This window comes from Vulpes vulpes, chromosome 1 (genome assembly GCF_048418805.1).
Source record: "Vulpes vulpes isolate BD-2025 chromosome 1, VulVul3, whole genome shotgun sequence".
Lineage (NCBI taxonomy): Eukaryota > Metazoa > Chordata > Mammalia > Carnivora > Canidae > Vulpes > Vulpes vulpes.
This window is the reverse complement of record NC_132780.1, coordinates 152,684,592-152,702,943: the sequence shown is the minus strand read 5'-3', so window position 1 is coordinate 152,702,943 and position 18,352 is coordinate 152,684,592. Positions and strand designations below refer to the sequence as shown.

At 38.2% G+C, this 18,352-nt stretch overlaps 1 protein-coding gene across 28 annotated transcripts in view; it reads left to right on the top strand.

The window, feature by feature from the left end:
* The window catches only part of DST (dystonin), a 479,832-nt gene that overhangs the window by 280,255 nt on the left and 181,225 nt on the right, over positions 1-18,352 (top strand). For all 28 annotated transcript variants that reach the window (XM_025991085.2, XM_072734513.1, XM_072734492.1 and 25 more), the window contains one exon: positions 9,047-9,213. In XM_025991085.2, the coding sequence (XP_025846870.1) occupies positions 9,047-9,213 (167 nt within the window). The remainder of the gene's footprint in view (positions 1-9,046; positions 9,214-18,352) is intronic.

Here is an 18,352-nt window from a genome sequence, read left to right as displayed (position 1 = left end):
CAACTCATGCTTTTATTTTTTGAGAGTTCTAGCACTGGTTTCTTTGGCTTCCAGATTGCAGAAGCAAAACAGTCCATTTGTTTTCAGATATTGATTGTGTCTTTGAGCTATTTGTTGAGACTGTGGTTCATATTGCCTGACGGTGTTCTAGGAGGCACTTGGTCAGATGGGCACTCTGAAACAAAGTTCATCCCTGAGTAGGCACATGTCTGGTTATACCACAGTTAGAACTATGTGAATTTGGGTTAGGCTTTCTTTCTTGTGTTTGAATCCTGTCTGTATCTCTTTCTTTCTTGTATTTGAATTCTATCTGTACCTCATCCCTGATCCCTCCCACTCTCCTACAGCGCCTTGTACCTTCTTTTAGTTCCAGTTATTATTATTTCAATCATTGTGTGTTGTCTTAGTTCTGCTGAGAGGGAGAAGGGAAATTACGTAGTAAAGTATCAGTGTTACGTGTAAAGGTAGAGGTAATGTGGGAAAAAGAGATGTGAATGTAGGAAAGAGTATGAGACCACTGCTTTGTTGGTAGTAATTTTTTTTTTTAGGCTGAGGTTTTTGATTTTTTACTTTCACTTTTGATCTTGCTTATATGGAGTGAAAAGATAAAACAGAGATGGTGATGTCTTTATTCTTAAGGCTCAGGATCCTGAACTATGATTTCATATATTTGGTATCTGGATTCTTTTTTTAATTGCCCTAAATGGCTCAAAATAATTTGGCTAAAATATATAGCCAGGAGCCATATTTCTAATTCAAATGGGTTTGAGGACTTCATATGTAAATGATTAGATTTTTCTGAGCATTTGTTCTATTTCCAGTAGGAGCAATACTTTTAGAATCCCTATTGGAGAACCCATTTTCTAATTACATGACCATGCAGTTTTTGAGAATGCCTTGTGTTGAGTGTTTTTTAAAGCCTGGAACTATTTTTCTGTAAACCAGCTTTTGTCAGGGCTCTGGAAAATACTTGCACTTCACATAAAAATCTTATAGAGTCTTTTTTTAATTTAGGTTTGGACTATCTTGGAAGACGAGTACACATAAATAGAATGACGGTAAAAGGCAAATTACCCTTTCTTGCTCTAGCTATGTAGTGACATCAGCACCTTCTGGACTTTATGGGAAAGAAATAACATTTCCTCTGTAATTCAAGTGAAATAAAGATTTGGCCAATTGAATGTATGTATAGTTAGCAAAAAGTATGTGAAAATTGGGTATTTTTCTATTAACTTGTTTCAACTAGTTCAGTACCATTTCATGTGGGAATTGATCTAATAATATCTGATAAAACTAAAAGTAAATTTAAGCAGAATCTGTGATAAACTACTTACTGAAATATCACATATAAATCAGGCCAGAAAAAAAGGTCAGTGAAGTTGCTTAGTTGAAAAATTAAAGAAAGTAAGGCCAAAGAATTATTTCAACTGTTAATAAAATGGAAAGCACCTCAGAGGCAGACCAAGATGTGACAGTTCATATGAACAGATTCCCAGTGGTGAGTCTCAGTTCTAGAAGAAGGTGGAAGCTTTGCTGAGCCCAGTACCATTCTAGACCTATGATGATTGTCTTAAAAGATATTGTGAGATTAACATTGGTGTTCACTTGGACTTGGGATATAAAGACATTTGAATTCAAACATTTTGACCTCCTTTTATAGTCTCCTTGAACTTGGAGAATACTAGATTTAGGTGGTTTTTATACAGTGCCAAAATAAATGTTTTGAAAAATGTTGGCAAATGTGTCATTTCTATTGTGTAAATAGTAAGCAGAAAACACCTATTTGGTCCAATGACATTTTTATGGGCACATCAGTTTTATTGGTTGGAGCTTGCCCATACACTGTAGGGAAAAAGCCTTTTCTTCCTATATGGAATCTTGAAGTTTACAATAAAGCAGAAGTGAGCAAAGATATCCTGGTTGCCTGAATGAAATATTTCAAAGATTCCCTAGGTGCCAAACTCAAATCACAAAGACATATGCTCATGGGCATTTATTGTCTATTATGTAACAGACAGTGACTGAGTTAGACACCATAATATTACGATGAATAAGATACTGTTATTTTGTGTGTATTTGCTCATGTATTAGAGGGAGAGAAGATATATCAACAGAGAGTAATGATACACACCATGTACTGTTATAGCAGTATGCATGGGCTGCTGTGGAAGCACAGGGGTTGGTGGGATGTCTCTTGTAGACCCAGGAGGTGGAATCAGCTGGGGCTTCCTCAGAGGAACAGAGGAGGGAAGGGCTGGAGAGGGGTGGCAGCTGGTGAGGGTGTTCTATAGGTAAGCAGTAGCATGAATAAATGTGGAGTGTTCTGTGGAAATGTATTCTTACTGAGGGAGCAAGAAGTGGTTCAGTGTGGCTGGAGCATGTGGAGTTTTTTTTGGGTGTGTTGAAGGGATGTGGGGAGAGATGAGATGAGGCTGCATAGGACTGTGTGACCAATTGAAGGTAGGTACAGACAGAAAAAGGCATCAAGAAGGACTTCAGGGTTTTTGGTTTGGGGGCAACTGGGTAAATGATGGGGCATCTTCTGAGTTATGCATACAGAAGGAAGAGCAGTATGGAGAAAGAGAAATTCCATCTTTTCTACAGTGAGTTTGAAGAGGCTGTGAGATAAAGCACAATGGAGCCAGATAGGTTCAAGTTCATATTTTACTTCTAGTTTGTGTGCACTTGAGCAAGTCACATAACCACTTTGTGCTTCATTATCATGTATGTTGTGGTCATGAGATAATATTTGGGAAGTGCTTAAGCACACTGGCTCATTGAAGTGCTCCCTCCACATGTGGTTAGTTTGACTATTTTGAGACAGGTTCATTGAATTCATAGGTCTTGAGTTCAGGGGTGAGGTTTGGGAGTCATCAGTATGGGGGGGGACACTTGAACCATTGTAGAAGATGAGATGACCCAGTGAGAGGGAGAAGAGAGGGGGGCTGAAGACCGAGCCTGAGGAACAGCACTAAAAGAAGGGTGGCAGAAAACTGAGAAGGAAAGGCCAGAGAGGCAGGAGGAAAACCAAGAAAGACTGATATCAGGGAAGTCTGGGAGGAGAGCCTGCCAGTGACCGATGCCTCAGAGAGATCAGGATTAGAAAATGGATGGATTGGAAAGCAACCCTTGAGCTCTTCTTCGTGATGTTTCTCTGTCATTGGACTGAAGCCTTCATGAGGGTGGCTGTATGACCAAGTGCCCAGTAGTGTTACGAACAAACATTTATGAGTGCTTATTGAATAAGTGAGACTAGATAAGAGGAGGTATTGCTCACAATATCTTTCAGCTCTTCAGGCGCTGCATGACCTCCCTCCTTTTGTGACTATCACATCCTCTGTTACATTTCACTCTCTGATTTCCTTTTTTAATTGGGAAAATCGAGTCATGAGCAGGAACCTCCCTCACTTTGGTCACTGCTACTTAGTTTTAGTGGAGTGATTGGGATGGAAGCCAACTCACAACAGATTGAAGAGTAAAGATAATAAAGATTAAAAAATACAAAAATAAAATCTATTTAAAAATACAGAGATTTTTTTTTCTTTTCCCACTTGCCTTACTGGGAAGAGAGAGAGGCAATGATAAGTAGAGAGGGAAATGAATTTATGAAGCTTGTTTATTTTTATTTATTTTAGGATAGAAGAGATTTGAGTATTTTAAGTACTGAGAGCAAAGCCCCAGATAAGGAGGGAATGATTGATGGAGTGAGACTCCCAGGAGGCAGCAGGTGGAAGGATTCTGAGCACAGGAGAAAAGGAGGTTATATGGAAGCCAAGTTTGTAGGTAGCAGGGTGGGGAAGGGAGGGAGTTCTTACTCATGTTGCTATTTTCTTTATAAAGAAGGAGATAAAAAAGTGATTGCTAAACATAAGGAAGTAGTAGGTTAGGGAGTTTCTTGCAAATGGTAAAGAATATTGAAAGCGATATTGTGAGGGATGGAAAAAGTGGCCAGTCAGGACACCAAGAAGTGCTTAGCTGATGCTTAGCTGAATTGCAGAACTGGAGTTTGTGGCAGCAGCCCACAGGGTACTATGGTTTTGTAGTGGAGCTTATAGCATAGGACAAGAGTAGAAGAGACATACAGCTGACTTGATCAGGATTGGGGTGTGGCCAGGGGGTTTCAGGGCAAGGAGAAACTGGTGAGGGATTTGAGAAAATTATTTGAAATGGTGGATCATGTAGTGCAGGCCAGACAGAGAAGGAGGTGAAGATAGAAGAAGGCTCTTAGAGTGGGATGGAATCAGACAAGTCAGAGAGTCTGAGATGTTGATGAAGTCAGATAAGTGGTTTAGCTGGCATTTGGGCATGAAAGTAGTAGAAGAAAAGGAACTCACTATTGGAAGTTAAATGTCTGAGGTGGGCTAGTTCTGGCATAAGATGATGAGTTCCAGGATGTAGCAGTAGGTATGGAGACCATGAGGGTGCAGTGCAGGTGGAGACAAGTACATGCTATCTTCAGTGGTGTTGGATATTTGTGAGGGTGGGTTCAGGGATCATTTTTAAGGAGAAGAAGAAGGTGGTAGTGCAAGAGTAGCCTGTGGTGTAAAAATGAGGTCTTAGTACCTATGGGTCATGGCTGGAAAACTTGATTGGGCATCGCTGGGGGAGTTGGAATTCACTTGCCCTGCCTGCAGGCCTGGTGGTGGGTGGGACTTGACTTGAGGCAAGAGGGGTAGACCCAGTTCAGTAAAATGGTACAAGTGGTGTGAGGTCCTAAAGAAGTAGGAGACTTTGTTTACCACAGAATAGACATTTCTGGAAAGCTGGAGAATGGTGTCAAACCGGGTCAGGAGAGATGAGGCAGGGATGAAATATAGGCACGGGAGGCTCAGTGACAGGAAGAGCTTGAATTTGGGTAGGAGCCATTAATGACCTGGATGTGAGGCATGAGGGCTTCGAGTTTCCCAAAGGAACTCGGCTAGAAAGGATTTTGTTTGTTTTTGGTGCTAGCTGACAGATTGTTGCTGAGGAACTTCAAGCAGCAAGTACGACTAATAAAATTGTGGTAGGAGAAGCTAATATTTATAGAGGTTTCTACATGCCAGGCACTGTGCAAAGCATTTGATGTGGATTTATTTTATGGAATTTGTAGAACCACTGAAGGAGGTAAAGATGATGAAGTCATCATTTAAGTTTTTAAAATGAAGAAAATGGATTTTAGAGAGATGAAATGGATGGCTCTGGGTCATAATCCTGTTAACTATCAGAGTTAGAAGCTGAACCCAGGTGGCGTGAATGCCCACCTCTGATCTCTGCATTGCCTCCAGGATTTGAAGGGAGGAAGCTCCATTACTTCCTGGAATCAGACCTGACTTGTCACCGACAGAGGATTCAGGCTGATTTGCTGAATGCGCAGATTTTAAATCAGGAGTCATCAGTGACAACTGCAGATGTAATTTTCAGAGTTTAATTTATTTTTCATTTGGTTTCAGTTGCACAGTATCATGGAAAGTTTAATATGCTAAGAGAGGTAGTGGTTAACGGCAATAGGACATTTTAAAAAATACCTTGAGTTTCCCTGTGGGAATAATACTCAAGTAATTGGAAATAGCAGGAAAAGCTGAAGATGAGTCAGTGTGTTAGTAGTCTTTGGTACGTTAAAGTTTGCTTCATAACGTTTGAAAATCACAGCTTTTTAAAATAGTGTATGCATTTGTAACAGTCTGAAATAATGTGTGTGGGAGTAACAATCTGGAATTCATCCTTTGGAAACGTATTTAATTAGACTGTATTACTTTCTCCTGGTTGATATTTAGACTGGTTTGCAACCTCTAAACTCCCCTTCCTTTAATATCCTTTCTCAGGTGAAATGCTATGCCTATTAAATTTACCCTGTAGTTCAAATTCACTGACTTCCCTCATGAGTAGGTGATTCTGTGAAGGGTCTGGCATGGAATATTCTTGACCTGCAGAAAAGAGTACCTCCCTGTCTCCAGCTACCTCCCTTTGCTTTATATGGTTGTCATTATTACCCATGTAATGGTGATAAGGGTTGGGTTTCCAGAAGCAGTGGATCTTAAAATTCTTAAAGGCTAAGTAAGAGGAACCTGTTGTCAGATTTTACCTGTAGGCTCAGTTTTCTCCTTCACCATTTCCTAGTTTTGTTTCTATGAACCCTTGTTTTTACAGATTTTTATTTGAGGCAACAAATTTAAAAACTATTTCTTCCCTTTACAGCAGGAGAATTGGGAGAATAACACTTCCCTTTACAGCAGGAGAATTGGGAGAGTTTTGCCTCCCCCTTTATCAAAACAAATAATAAAACCCACAATGATAAAATTGCAGACATTATGCTGTGCTTGTGTTGTTGAATTTTCACAGCATGGCATGGTTACACTTACCATCATTATTCTGCAAGCCAGAGAATGAACTTAAAACGGTTGAGTAACTGGAACATAAATGGTGGAGATGGGATTTAAACTCCTGGAATGTGCCAGAAAACTCTCTAGCATAATTTTATTTATTTATCTCCAAAGATATTTATTTATTTATTTATTTATTTATTTATTTATTTATTTATCTATCTATCTATCTATCTATTTATTGAGTGCATTGGGAGAGGAAGGGCAGAAGGAGAGAGAGAATTCCAATCAGACTCCATGCTGAATACAGAGCTGAGGTGGGTCTCCATCTCAGGACTGTGAGATCATGACCTGAACTGAAATCAAGAATTGGGAGCTAGAGGGATGCTTGAGTGGTTCAGTGGTTAAGTGTCTGCCTTCGCCTCAGAGCATGATCCTGGAGTCCTGGGATTGAATCCCACGTCAGGTTCCCTGCATGGAGCCTGCTTCTCCCTCTGTGTCTCTGCCTCTCTCTCTCTCTCTCTGTGTCTCCTGTGAATAAATAAATAAAATCTTAAAAAAAAAAAAAGAGTTGGGAGCTTAACTGACCTGAGCCATCCAGGTGCTCCTCTCTAGTATAATTTTGGATTAGAGTTAGCAGTTGGAAGTTAGAAGAATACTGATTTTTCTCCTCTTTTTTCCACATTAAAAAAGAAAAAAGGAATTTTTCCTGTATATTCTGTGTAATGTGTTCATGTATGCACATAGTTCTTTTCATGTCATAGAGACCAGCACAGATTCTTAGGAAAGAAGATTAAATTGAGACACTCTGGGGGCACGTCAGTCGATTAAGCATCTACCTTCAGCTCAGGTTATGATCTCCAGGTCCTGGGATTGAGCCCCACATCCCACTTCTGCTCAGAGAGGAGTCTGCTTCTCTCTCTCTCCCCCACCCCCTGCCCCCCCAATGCTTCACTCTCTCAAATAAAAATCTTAAAAAAAATTTTTTTGAGACACTGTACTCTACCTTAAAATGATCTGTCGAGGGGCACCTTGGGTGGCTCAGTGGTTGAACATCTGCTTTGGCTCAGGTCATGATCTGGGGTCCTGGGATCAGGCTCCTTGCAGGGAGCCTACTTCTCCCTCTGCCTATGTCTCTGCCTCTCATTGTGTCTCTCTTGTGAATAAATAAATAAAATATTTAAAAAAAAAATAAAATGATCTGTCAAGGAGCATATCTCAGAGTGTGACGGAGAGCAAGCTGTGCAGGGCATGGCATTTGTGCTGAATAGTGGGCTAAGGGGGTGTGTGGCCCCCTTGTCCATGTGGTATTGCGTGGGGCTGCCAGGCCTGGTGTGGGCTTTAAGCTGCAGCCTGCACCAGGCCCCCAGTTGGCCATGCCTCTGGCTCTTGTGGCAGCTGGAAGGAATAAAGGGTTTCCTGTTTGAGCCTAGCACTGCTGCATGGGAAAGGCTTTCTTCAGTCTGGGTTTTTAAATTTTTCTACTTTCACTTGCTTGACTCTGCCTGTTTTGACCTCTGACTTCTGTGTTGTTTTTACAGTAGGACGTTAGACTGGAAAGAGTCTTAAACATGACCTGCTTCTACCTCCTACCTCCTCATTTTATAGATGAGGAAGTTGACTCACAGACATAAAATGAACTATTCAAAGCTATGGATCTAGTGGCCAGGACTAGAAGCCAATCTCATGACTTTAGTAATTTTTTTTCCTGTTATAAAATGATTTGTGACTCCCTCTGTATTGCTTCCAATTCCTTATTTACTTATCCTGATCCTGGCTTCCCGCCTGTCTTCATGATCCCTTGGCTTCGCATCCTGCCCTGATTGAGAGAACAGTTGTTTGTTGGTGTTAATCCCAGCTTTAGAATCACTGTGTGACCCCTGATAAAGTCACTTTGTGCCTTAATGTCATTATCAGCAGATTAAGTAGGACTCTTATTAGAGAGGATCTTGAGGAAATGTAAATCACGTGAACTGGTGACCTGTTTTATTTAGTGGAAGGAGACCTTTAGAAAATTTAATGAAAACAAAGTGTAGGGAAAAGTCAATTAATACAGATTTCATGTTGAGTAAGCTGAGCAAGGACTCATGAGAAAGAGACTTTAGGTCAAATTGTTATATAATGGGGCAGCCTGGGTAGCTCAGCGGTTTAAGCGCTGCCTTCAGCCCAGGGTGTGATCCTGGAGACCTGGGATTGAGTCCCGCATTGGGCTCCCTGCATGGAGTCTGCTGCCTGTGGCTCTGCCTCTCTCTCTCTCTCTCTCTGTTCTCATGAATAAATGAATAAAATCTTTAAAAAAATTATTATATAATGTAAATTGGGGACCTTCTTTGTTCTTTACATGGAACACCTGTTGGATCAAATCCTCCTCTGCAAGTGGTAATATAGATTAATTTGTAAGTTTTACTTTGATCCATTTGAACTTGGAAAAACATTTGGTTGAGTTGTTTTAACAGATCTGATTAGTAAAGGAGAATCTCATTGAAAATTAGAATTTTCAGTGCTTGACATTTTGGCATAATAAAAAAACTAGATGCTTGGGTTAAATCCTACTTTTTTAAAATCTGTGAACCTCCTTGAAACTCAGTTTCCCTATATGTAAAATGGGAAAACTACACTTAGCTTTCCAGTGAGAATTATGATGATTAAGTAGAATAAACACTTGTGAAGTTCTTGGCACATAGTAGGTTCTCAGTCGGAGCTAGCTTTTTTCCTAATGTTTTAACACTTTCTCTTATGTTTAGATATCTGATATCCATGTTACTGGAGAGTCAGAGGATATGTCTGCTAAGGAGAGATTGCTACTGTGGACACAGCAGGCAACAGAGGGTTACGCTGGAATACGGTGTGAAAATTTCACTACCTGCTGGAGAGATGGAAAACTATTTAATGCCATCATTCATAAATACAGGTATGGAATTTGTGGGGTCTTTTTCCTTAGACAAATATGAAAAGTGTTTCTTCCATTTCCAAATTTTGAAATAACCTTTTATTGTCACAGAAGCAATACATGTACATGGCAGAAAGTTAGAAAATACAGACCAGGCACAAGTAGAAATAATCACATTCTTGTTGCTCCCAGATCATCACTCTAAGCTTGGTGCATACATGCAGACATACCAAGCTATAATATGTCTTTGGGTTTTGCTGGTAACTTGGCGACAGTAAGCTCTAATAATACAGAATCTTCAGGTGGATGAACACAGTCATACATACAGAGAACTGATGAGTGGAAGGGCAAGAGTTTAGTTCAGATTTAGAGCTCACACTTGTCCAAATTACAGTTCTGCTAGGTTTGTTATCCTAGTGAGTAGCTGGGTTCAAAAGTGGCCAGCTTTGGGGTGGCCAACAGTTTTCTGGTAAGAATTATTATTATTAATTTTTAAAATTTATTTTATTAATCACTATACCCCATGTGGAGCTCGAACTCACAACCATGAGATCAAGAGTTGATACTCTTCCAATTTAGCCAGCCGTTTGCCCCATCTAGTAGGAATTACAACTCAATCCCAGGTAACACTGACCTAGCACTTACTAAGTGCCAGCCACTATCCTAAGCAGCTTTTACGTATATTAATTTATTTACTTCTCACAGCATCCCTACAAGAATATTATCTCCAGTTAAAAGACAAAAAATGAGGCATAGAGTAAAACTTGCTTACATTTACACAGCTAGCAAGAGATAACTTTGAGATTCCAGAGCCAGGACCTCTGGATTTTGACTCCAGGTTTTTATTGTCTTATAAGGAGCTAGATCCCCAGAAAATGTTTACTGGAAACAATGTATTTCTTGATCTCAGTTACTTTTCTTAGTTTTGCAAAAATTACATCATGTTCTCCAAGAACTGTCTTCTTAAATAGACTAGGCTGAAGCTATAACCCATTAGACTCACATGCTTATTTGATAAAAATAATTATTATATATAATACTTAATATTTGGTTATCTTTCTATATGTGAGGCATTCTGTTTAGTGCTTTCCATATATTATCCCATTCAGATCTCCCAACAGTCCCACAAAATGGGGACTGTTATAATCCCACTTTTATAGGCGAGGAACCTTGGGTTTGCCAAGGTCATGCTGCTAATTAATATATTATAGAGCTAAAATTTTAATCCCAGTCTACTTGATTTAAAATCCCATTCTTCAAGTCAGTCTCCTTTCGCTTTCTTTTTTTTCCCTTCATCCCCTTTTTCTCTCCCCTTCTTCTCCTTCTGTTGTTTTTATTTTGGAAGTTTCAACACGTAACACTGTAACGAATCTCCCACACATCCACACCCAGTGCCCCTTTAAGACACTGTGGTGGTGGGCTTCCTGGAACAACATTTCAGTAGAGGTAGGTAGAGTTAGCCTGATTAAAAAGAAAAACCATAATCAACTTGCCTACACATGTTGAAGATAAAGTACCAGATCTCCTTGAGTAACAGAGTGCCAAGAGGGTTTAGTGGTTACAGACATTTCAATTATCACAATGCACTTCTCATGTGACTTAAAACATGAGGCTATCAGAAGGCTGCATAGTTGGGCACATTTTATACCTGGCATTATAAGATCTTTTTGCCCTTTGAATAAAAATATTTGGATTGTTGTACCTGAAAGATTTATGTCATGATGCATCTTTGAGGGTGTGTTCTTTTCTCTTTGAAGTATTTTAACTAGAAGCAAAGCATTTAGAAGCCAGCTATTCTTCTTAAATAATTGACTTTTAAAAACAATGGTTTCCAGACATTGTCTCTTCATTACTTGTGAAGGAGTAGAAGAACAAATTACGTTTTTCTGTACGTTTTTCTCCTAAGTACTTTAATAAGTCACTATATCAGAGATGGTGAAATTTCCTAGGGGAGTTTAATGTTATAGAGCTCATATAGTTTTAGGAAAGAATTTGGATTTTGTGAATGTTATTTGCTTTGAATTTTTAATTTGGCAGAGAGATCATTTAAAAAAAATGTTAAGCTTTAACTTTGAAGTTCAGTTTCCCAGTTGGCTTTGTTTTCCCTTGTTAGAATTCATGGTAAAAATACTGAGTATCAGGTTTAAGTGCTCACAAGATTTGTTTGTTGCTGAAGTTTGTTAAGTTACCCTGTACCTCATAAAATATTACAGTGGCCTTTTTCACTAGAAGATAACTTTCATGTGTAGAACAGTATTCCTAGCTAAGGCCTTCAGGCTTTTTACTTAAAGCATCAAGTACTTTTCTTCTAGCATTTTAAGAATTAAATGGATAGGGTTGAATTACAGGTAGTTTTCAGTGTTGAATGTATTAACATACTCTAAAGGGAAATGAGAAAGTTATAAACAATCACTATAAGCAGATTTTTGGTTATTGGACAGTAATAATCATATTTAGAGAGTAATGTCTAATTTATAGTTGTTTTTACTTAAAAATTATTCCCATAAATTTTGCTGTGTATTTGAATTTGCTGTAGAAACGTATCCACTTACTTGGGCTTGGGATGTATTTTTTAGATAAAAAGTTATTTATTTATTTATTTATTTATTTATTTATTTATTTATTTATTTATTTATTCATTTTTATTTATTTATGATAGCCACAGAGAGAGAGAGAGAGAGAGAGGCAGAGACATAGGCAGAGGGAGAAGCAGGCTCCATGCACCGAGAGCCCGACGTGGGATTCGATCCCGGGTCTCCAGGATCGCGCCCTGGGCCAAAGGCAGGCACCAAACCGCTGCGCCACCCAGGGATCCCAAAATTTTTTTTTTATATGAGTTTAATTTGATTTATGTAATAAAAATGATCTGAGGTGACTCATAGGTTTGGTTTTTACTCAAATACCAACTCTAACTGTATGGGATACTTGGTTGATAAGGATCTTAAGAGGGAGTGGAGGTTTAGCAGGAAAGAGCCCTCAGATTGCTCCCGTGGCTAGAAGGAGGGATGTGGTGCTCCTTGGAAGCAAATTTGCATGCTCTAGGGAGAATATGAAAGATTTCTCTGGAGATTAGAAGGAAAATGGATACTGTTTGTCACTTAAAAGTAAACCAATATTATTTGTAGTAACTGATCTTGTCAGATTTTTGTATACATATCTTCTAAAGATTTAGAAATACTAATATAAACTGGGAACAGAATAATAGCATCCTTCAGATTTTGTATTACTGTAAATACTATCAAAAGTTAATCAGGTACATTGATTTGGATTGTCCAGCATATATTTTTATTAGTGCTCTAATATAGACTATGACTTTTAAAGTTAATGTTTGTTTATACTACTAGTAAGCAGTACTATACTAACATGAAGTAAAAATGAAGAGAAATTTTTATCATAACACTAATTTATAGATGATCCCTGAAGTTAAAAAGAAATTGTCACATAGAAGGCACCCAAGAAATATGTGCAGACTGTTGTGATGTATCAGTTTCTGTATTAGCTGTTTTTATATATGATAGCTTTTTAAATGATCACAGTCCTATGAAAGAGATGACATTGTTTCCATTTTTATCTTTGTATTAAATGATCAAATTATTGAAGAAACTGGGGTTCAAAAGGGAAACTAATGTGCTCAGCGTGACCTACCTTTTAAATGATGGAGGTGACTGCTCTGGGGTCTCAGTCCTCAGAGGCTTCTATAACTACTTATTATAATCCCCTGCAGGCAAAGTAGGTATCAAGAAATGGAACTGTTGACCTGAGCAACTGGATAGTGCAGTGTTGAAAACTAATGATATTTAGCAAAGATTTATGAAAATTCTTGATGAATTTAAGAAATGAGGGATGCCTGGGTATCTCAGTGGTTTAGAGCCTGCCTTCGGCCCAGGACGTGATCTGGAGTCCTGGGATCGAGTCCCACATCAGGCTCCCTGCATGGAGCCTGCTTCTCCCTCTGCCTGTGTCTCTGCCTCTGTGTGTGTGTGTCTCTCATGAATAAATGAATAAATAAATCTTAAAAAAAAGCAATGACTAAATGAATAGTACACTTATGAATGCCAACTAAAGATCTTTGTCCCTTGTAGGAAATTAATGAGGAACAACGTTAACTGCAAAACAGAATTAGCATTCAACGAAAATAGCATTGCAACAACTCATAACATAGTGAGAGGAACATTTTGGGTATTAAAGGAACATTAAAATACTTATCATAAGTAAGAGGAAAAGCACAGATGAACTATTATATAGTTTTGGTATGTCATATTATCCTAAAGTGAAGAGCCTAGATTACACAATGGGTAATAAGAATAATAAAGTAGTAAGTATGATTTAGTGGAAGAGATTACAAAGGATAGTTCTATAGGATTTTTTTTGTTGTTTTTTAAGAGAGAGAAGAAGCAAGTGTGTGCAGGCAGGGAGAAGGGCAAAGGGAGAAGGAGAGAGAGAATCATAAGTACACACCTAGCGAGGAGCCCAACTCTGGGCTTGATCTCATGACCCTAGTATGACCTGAGCCAAAAATCAAGAGTAGGACAGTTAACCGACTGAGCCACCCAGGTCCCCCTATAGGACCTATTTAAGTAGGTCAGTGATTCAGATAACTATGCTTATCGTGAGCATAGTATAATGTATAGAACTGTAGAATCACTATGTTGTACACTTGAAACTAATATAACTAATATAACATTGTCAACTATACTTTAAAAATAAATAGGTTAATAATACAAACACTATGTTTTTTCTATTAATTCTGTCTTAGGAAACTTAGGGAACTTCTGTCTTAGAAAACTGTTGCTAATTCCTTCAAGGAATGTCTCTTTGTTATGTTCAATTTTTAATGGAAAGAATTAAAATAATGAAATAGCCATATATCTGTACTAGTTTGTACTTGTTTTGTTTGTATAGTTTTTAAGTTTTCTTTAAGGCATATTAAAATCTTTTCACTGAAAACCACAACTGGTGAAAGATCTCGGGTAAATAAGCCTCACTCTAGACCCTAACCTTAATGTTCACTGAAAAGAATATGAGGGGGGAAAAAAAGCAAAAACAAAACAAACAAAACAAAACAAAAAAGAAAAGAAAAGTAAAACAAGGAAGACTGGATTTGATGGACTTGGATCAAAAGGATATCACAAAAGCATTTGATGAGTAAGTAGCTCAAAAGCTAGAGAAGTAGAATTAACTGAGAATCAGCAGCTATGGGATTCTAAACTCTAGGATTAATCAGTCCGGTAGAGTTTGGATATAGAGGACTAAAATTCCCATCAGTAGCACACATTCTTCATAGTAGGTGTTCCAAACAGAGAATTCAACTGATTTTTTTCTGTGTTGTTATTTAAAAGTGTGCTCAGTTATCACAGTGAAAATGATTTTTTTTTCTTTTTGAAAGAAAGAAAGCTCTGACTTCTAGCTGGAAATTCAACCCCTGACTTGTCTTAATTTATCAGTCACTACACGTAGATAGCTGCCCTAGAACATTGATGAAAGCCAAGTTCCAGAACAGCAGCACTCACTGTGAAAACATGTATGCCTGAGCAGGCTTGAACACGAATGTGTGCCCACAGGCCAGAAGAACAGTGCAGAATGTGCCTTAGAGCTGGGCAAAGCTAAGGTGGTGGGATAGAAAGATGCTAAGGATGTCAAGACTAACGTGTGTGTGTTGGGCGGGGGGGCGGGGATGTTTTGCAGAGAGATTATCTCTGCTTACCAGTATCTGTTAGTTTTAGTCTTGTTTTTAATTTATGCCGCCGTTCATTCATTTAAATTTACCTGTGAGCCCCTGGACTTCTTTTCACAAGCATGTCATTTATATATTACTCAGGTAAGACTCAACTTTTTTGAAATAAATGGTATTCAGAAGCATGCCATTTAGATATTTTCTAATTAGGCAGCCAGAAGTTGTTCACGTGTCTGAGTGTAGTTGGAAAGCAATTAATTTGTTCGTTGTTTGCATTTTGAATTAGAGTTTAATGGCACCTCCTATTTCATTATATTAAATGTTTAAAGATGCTATAATTGGGAAGATTAGGCTATAAGGCTGTAGTCCGAGTCTTGTTTAATAGTCTGACCTGGAGGCCTGTGATTCAGCCACATGCTTGGATTCAGTCACACCTTATAAGCTAAACTGGATTGGACTGGTTTAATACTGGGAGGAGGCCCTTTAGGGCTTGAAATGTTCCCAAAGGAAGTTGCATTAGTGTTGATGAGGTGATTTTTTCTTTCCTTCAGAACCAGGCCTACCCTTAGGCTGCAGAACCCAGAGGTATGAGGGTGTGTATGTGTGTGTGCGTACACACAAGTATGGGCTCTACTTTGTGTGTGGCCATAGGCTAGGCTTAAACACAGAGCCCTGAAGCTTATTAATTTTTTGAGAAGTCACAAGTACTTCAGTTTGTGAAGCAAAATCAAATTGCTTATTTACCTAATCAAATAAACTCAAAACAGTTGAATTCTCAGAGCTCACTGTGAAAAGCTGGTACATTTTATAGCAGTTTCTGCGGTAGGTATTCCTTGCCACAGCCCACTTTTGTTGTATCTGGGATTAAAAAAAAAACGGAAAGAAAGAAAATGTAATACATTAACGTAATACAACATTCAAATAGAATAAAAAAGTATACATTGAAATGTGATTTCTTTCCTCAAATTCCCAGTCCCATTTCCTAGAGACAACTGTTCATTTTCTTCCAGAAATTTTCTGTGCATGTACAAACACTTTTTTTGAGGAGGGGGGAAGGGTCAGCTTTGTTGAGGTATAATTTACATAAGCACTGAATCTTGAACATTATTATAATCTATTCTAAAACACAGTTGAGAGAATGGCATATATGTTATTTCATATTTTTATTTCTCCTTATTTTGGTTGTCTTTGCATATCAGCAGAAATAGGTTTACCTTATTATTTTAAAATGCACAGTGTTCTAATGTATGGATGTAACGTTATTTAATAGCATGGTGTTGATGGACATTGTGGTTTTTGCTATTAAAAGGTGTTGGACTCTATATGTATCTTTGAGCAGATATGTGAATGTGTTGGTTTGATAAGGTCCTAGAAGTAGGATTTCTAGGTCAAAGGGTAATACATTTAAAATTTTAGACCTATATCTGAATTGTCTGCTAGAAGAATTGCATTGAAATACTCCTTCTGGGCTGTTTCCCTTCCATGATGCCTTTAAGAAACATTCCCTTCCTTGACTTGTTAATTGCATTCTAGCAGATCTAAACCCCATTCATTTTTTTTCTATCTTTTTTAACATTTATCGTTTTATTCATAGTTTTTTTGTGTTTTTGTTTTTTAGCTTTTAAGCTATGTCCCAGAGCTGAAATTACAGGCTTATGTTTCCCTCTGTTATGTGTGCAAGCTATTCATTTAAACATGTATGTGTTAAGAGTTTAGGGGGAATATGATCAAGTAACTTGGCAAATTTCAGAGTGATGAATTTAGTTAAGAAGTTAGAATGCCAGCAGTGGGAGCTTTCTTGAGATAACATCTGAGAGAACACCTATCACAATGCCATAGATTTAGGAAGCATGTAATAAATGTCACATTCCTTCCCTACTTATGTACTGCTGCTGACCCACTCATTATAGGGCACGTGGCTGTAAAGCACAAGAGAAACAGCTTTGATGGAAAACTCCCCTTGCTTGGAAATTTGACATATGCTTCCTGGCTCCCTTCAGCATTCTTATACCCTTCTCTAACACTAAGGTTTCCCTTATGTTGTGGGAGCAGATGACAGTGTTCTGTCCATTTATTTTTCTTGCAAAGGTCCATTTGTTTTGTTGTAATACCACGTTTTTTTGGACTCATTTTCAGATTCATATTCTTTGTTATTTTGTGATATGAAGTGGTTTAATATTCTATTTTTTTTTTTTACCAGAGGAGAAAAAAATCAGTTGATTTATCTCCCTTTGGGGTGTGGGTATTTATCCTCTGTTGACTAAAGTTTACTTAAGTTCACTAAAATATAGGTATTGAAAGAATTACTTCTCTATCCATGTCAATACTATTCTCTGTATTTGTTAAAGTTTATGAGGCTGTTATGGAGTTAATTGTTCTTTATGAATTGAGACTTGTAATTCATTAGGTATCTTTTAATTTCCAATGTTAGATTCCAGTCTTCAAGTACTAACAAAGCTCTCTGTAAATCATAATGTTTTTCATTCTTTGCTTTCTGTCTTGCTGTTAGAGAGTCATTTTTTAGAAAAAATAGGAAGAAAACTTGAAATAAATTGAGGTATCTGGTTTTGAGAAAAGGATAAATTACTTCCATGCCTTTGTTTCTTTCAACAATATGTGCCCAAATATGAGCATAAAGGAATATCTACACCCACTTACAAAGCTGCGGGTGGATCTCTTGTATGTTCACATTTATTTGCTGGGGAGAAGTGAAAACCATATTACAGGTTTGGAGTTTTTTTTCCTGCCAAGGGGAGGGGGGCCAAGGTGAGATGCTTTTTGCACCAGTAAGAACTGTAAGACTGTGCTAAGCCTGAACATGATTGAATCCAAACAGTCGTCTACAGGAATTTGTTATGGTAACTGCTCTACGGTCATAGGATAAATGAGGCATATTTAATGCATATTGTTATTGTGTGATCTATCGAAGAACAAGTGTTGAGTAACACATGTGGCTTTCTGCATCTATGTGTGATTAGTGCACAGTGCACAAGGCCAATACAGAGCTTGTTCTAAGACTGATTTCCAAGTAAATGGAGTGTTTGTTTTTTTAATTGCCACAGAATCCCTTTCAGTTCCTTGTGTGCTACTATGTACCAGTTTTCCAGCAAAGCCTGACCCTGTATGTGCCAGATGTCTGCTTTGTCTGTGCATGTACTCAAGTAGGGAAGCACACCAGAAAAGGTGTGCTTTCTTCAGAGCAGACTGGGTTCTTCAGAGTTTTTTCTGCTTTCTTCAGAGCAGACTGGTTTCACTATGACTTCATGACTACCAGATTCAAATGGTCCCAAACAGTAGTCTTTTTCTGTCTGTGTTAATTCACCCCTTTTTTCCCTCACACTGCCTTTTCTTCCCTCACTGTCAACTGATGATCTGTACTCCTGGTCTCAGACAGTATTAAAAAGCTAGCAAGTGAAATGTCTTTTCTTTTTGCTGCCTAAGACACAAAGCTGCCTTAGTTTGCATCCACCTGAGCCCATCTTTGCT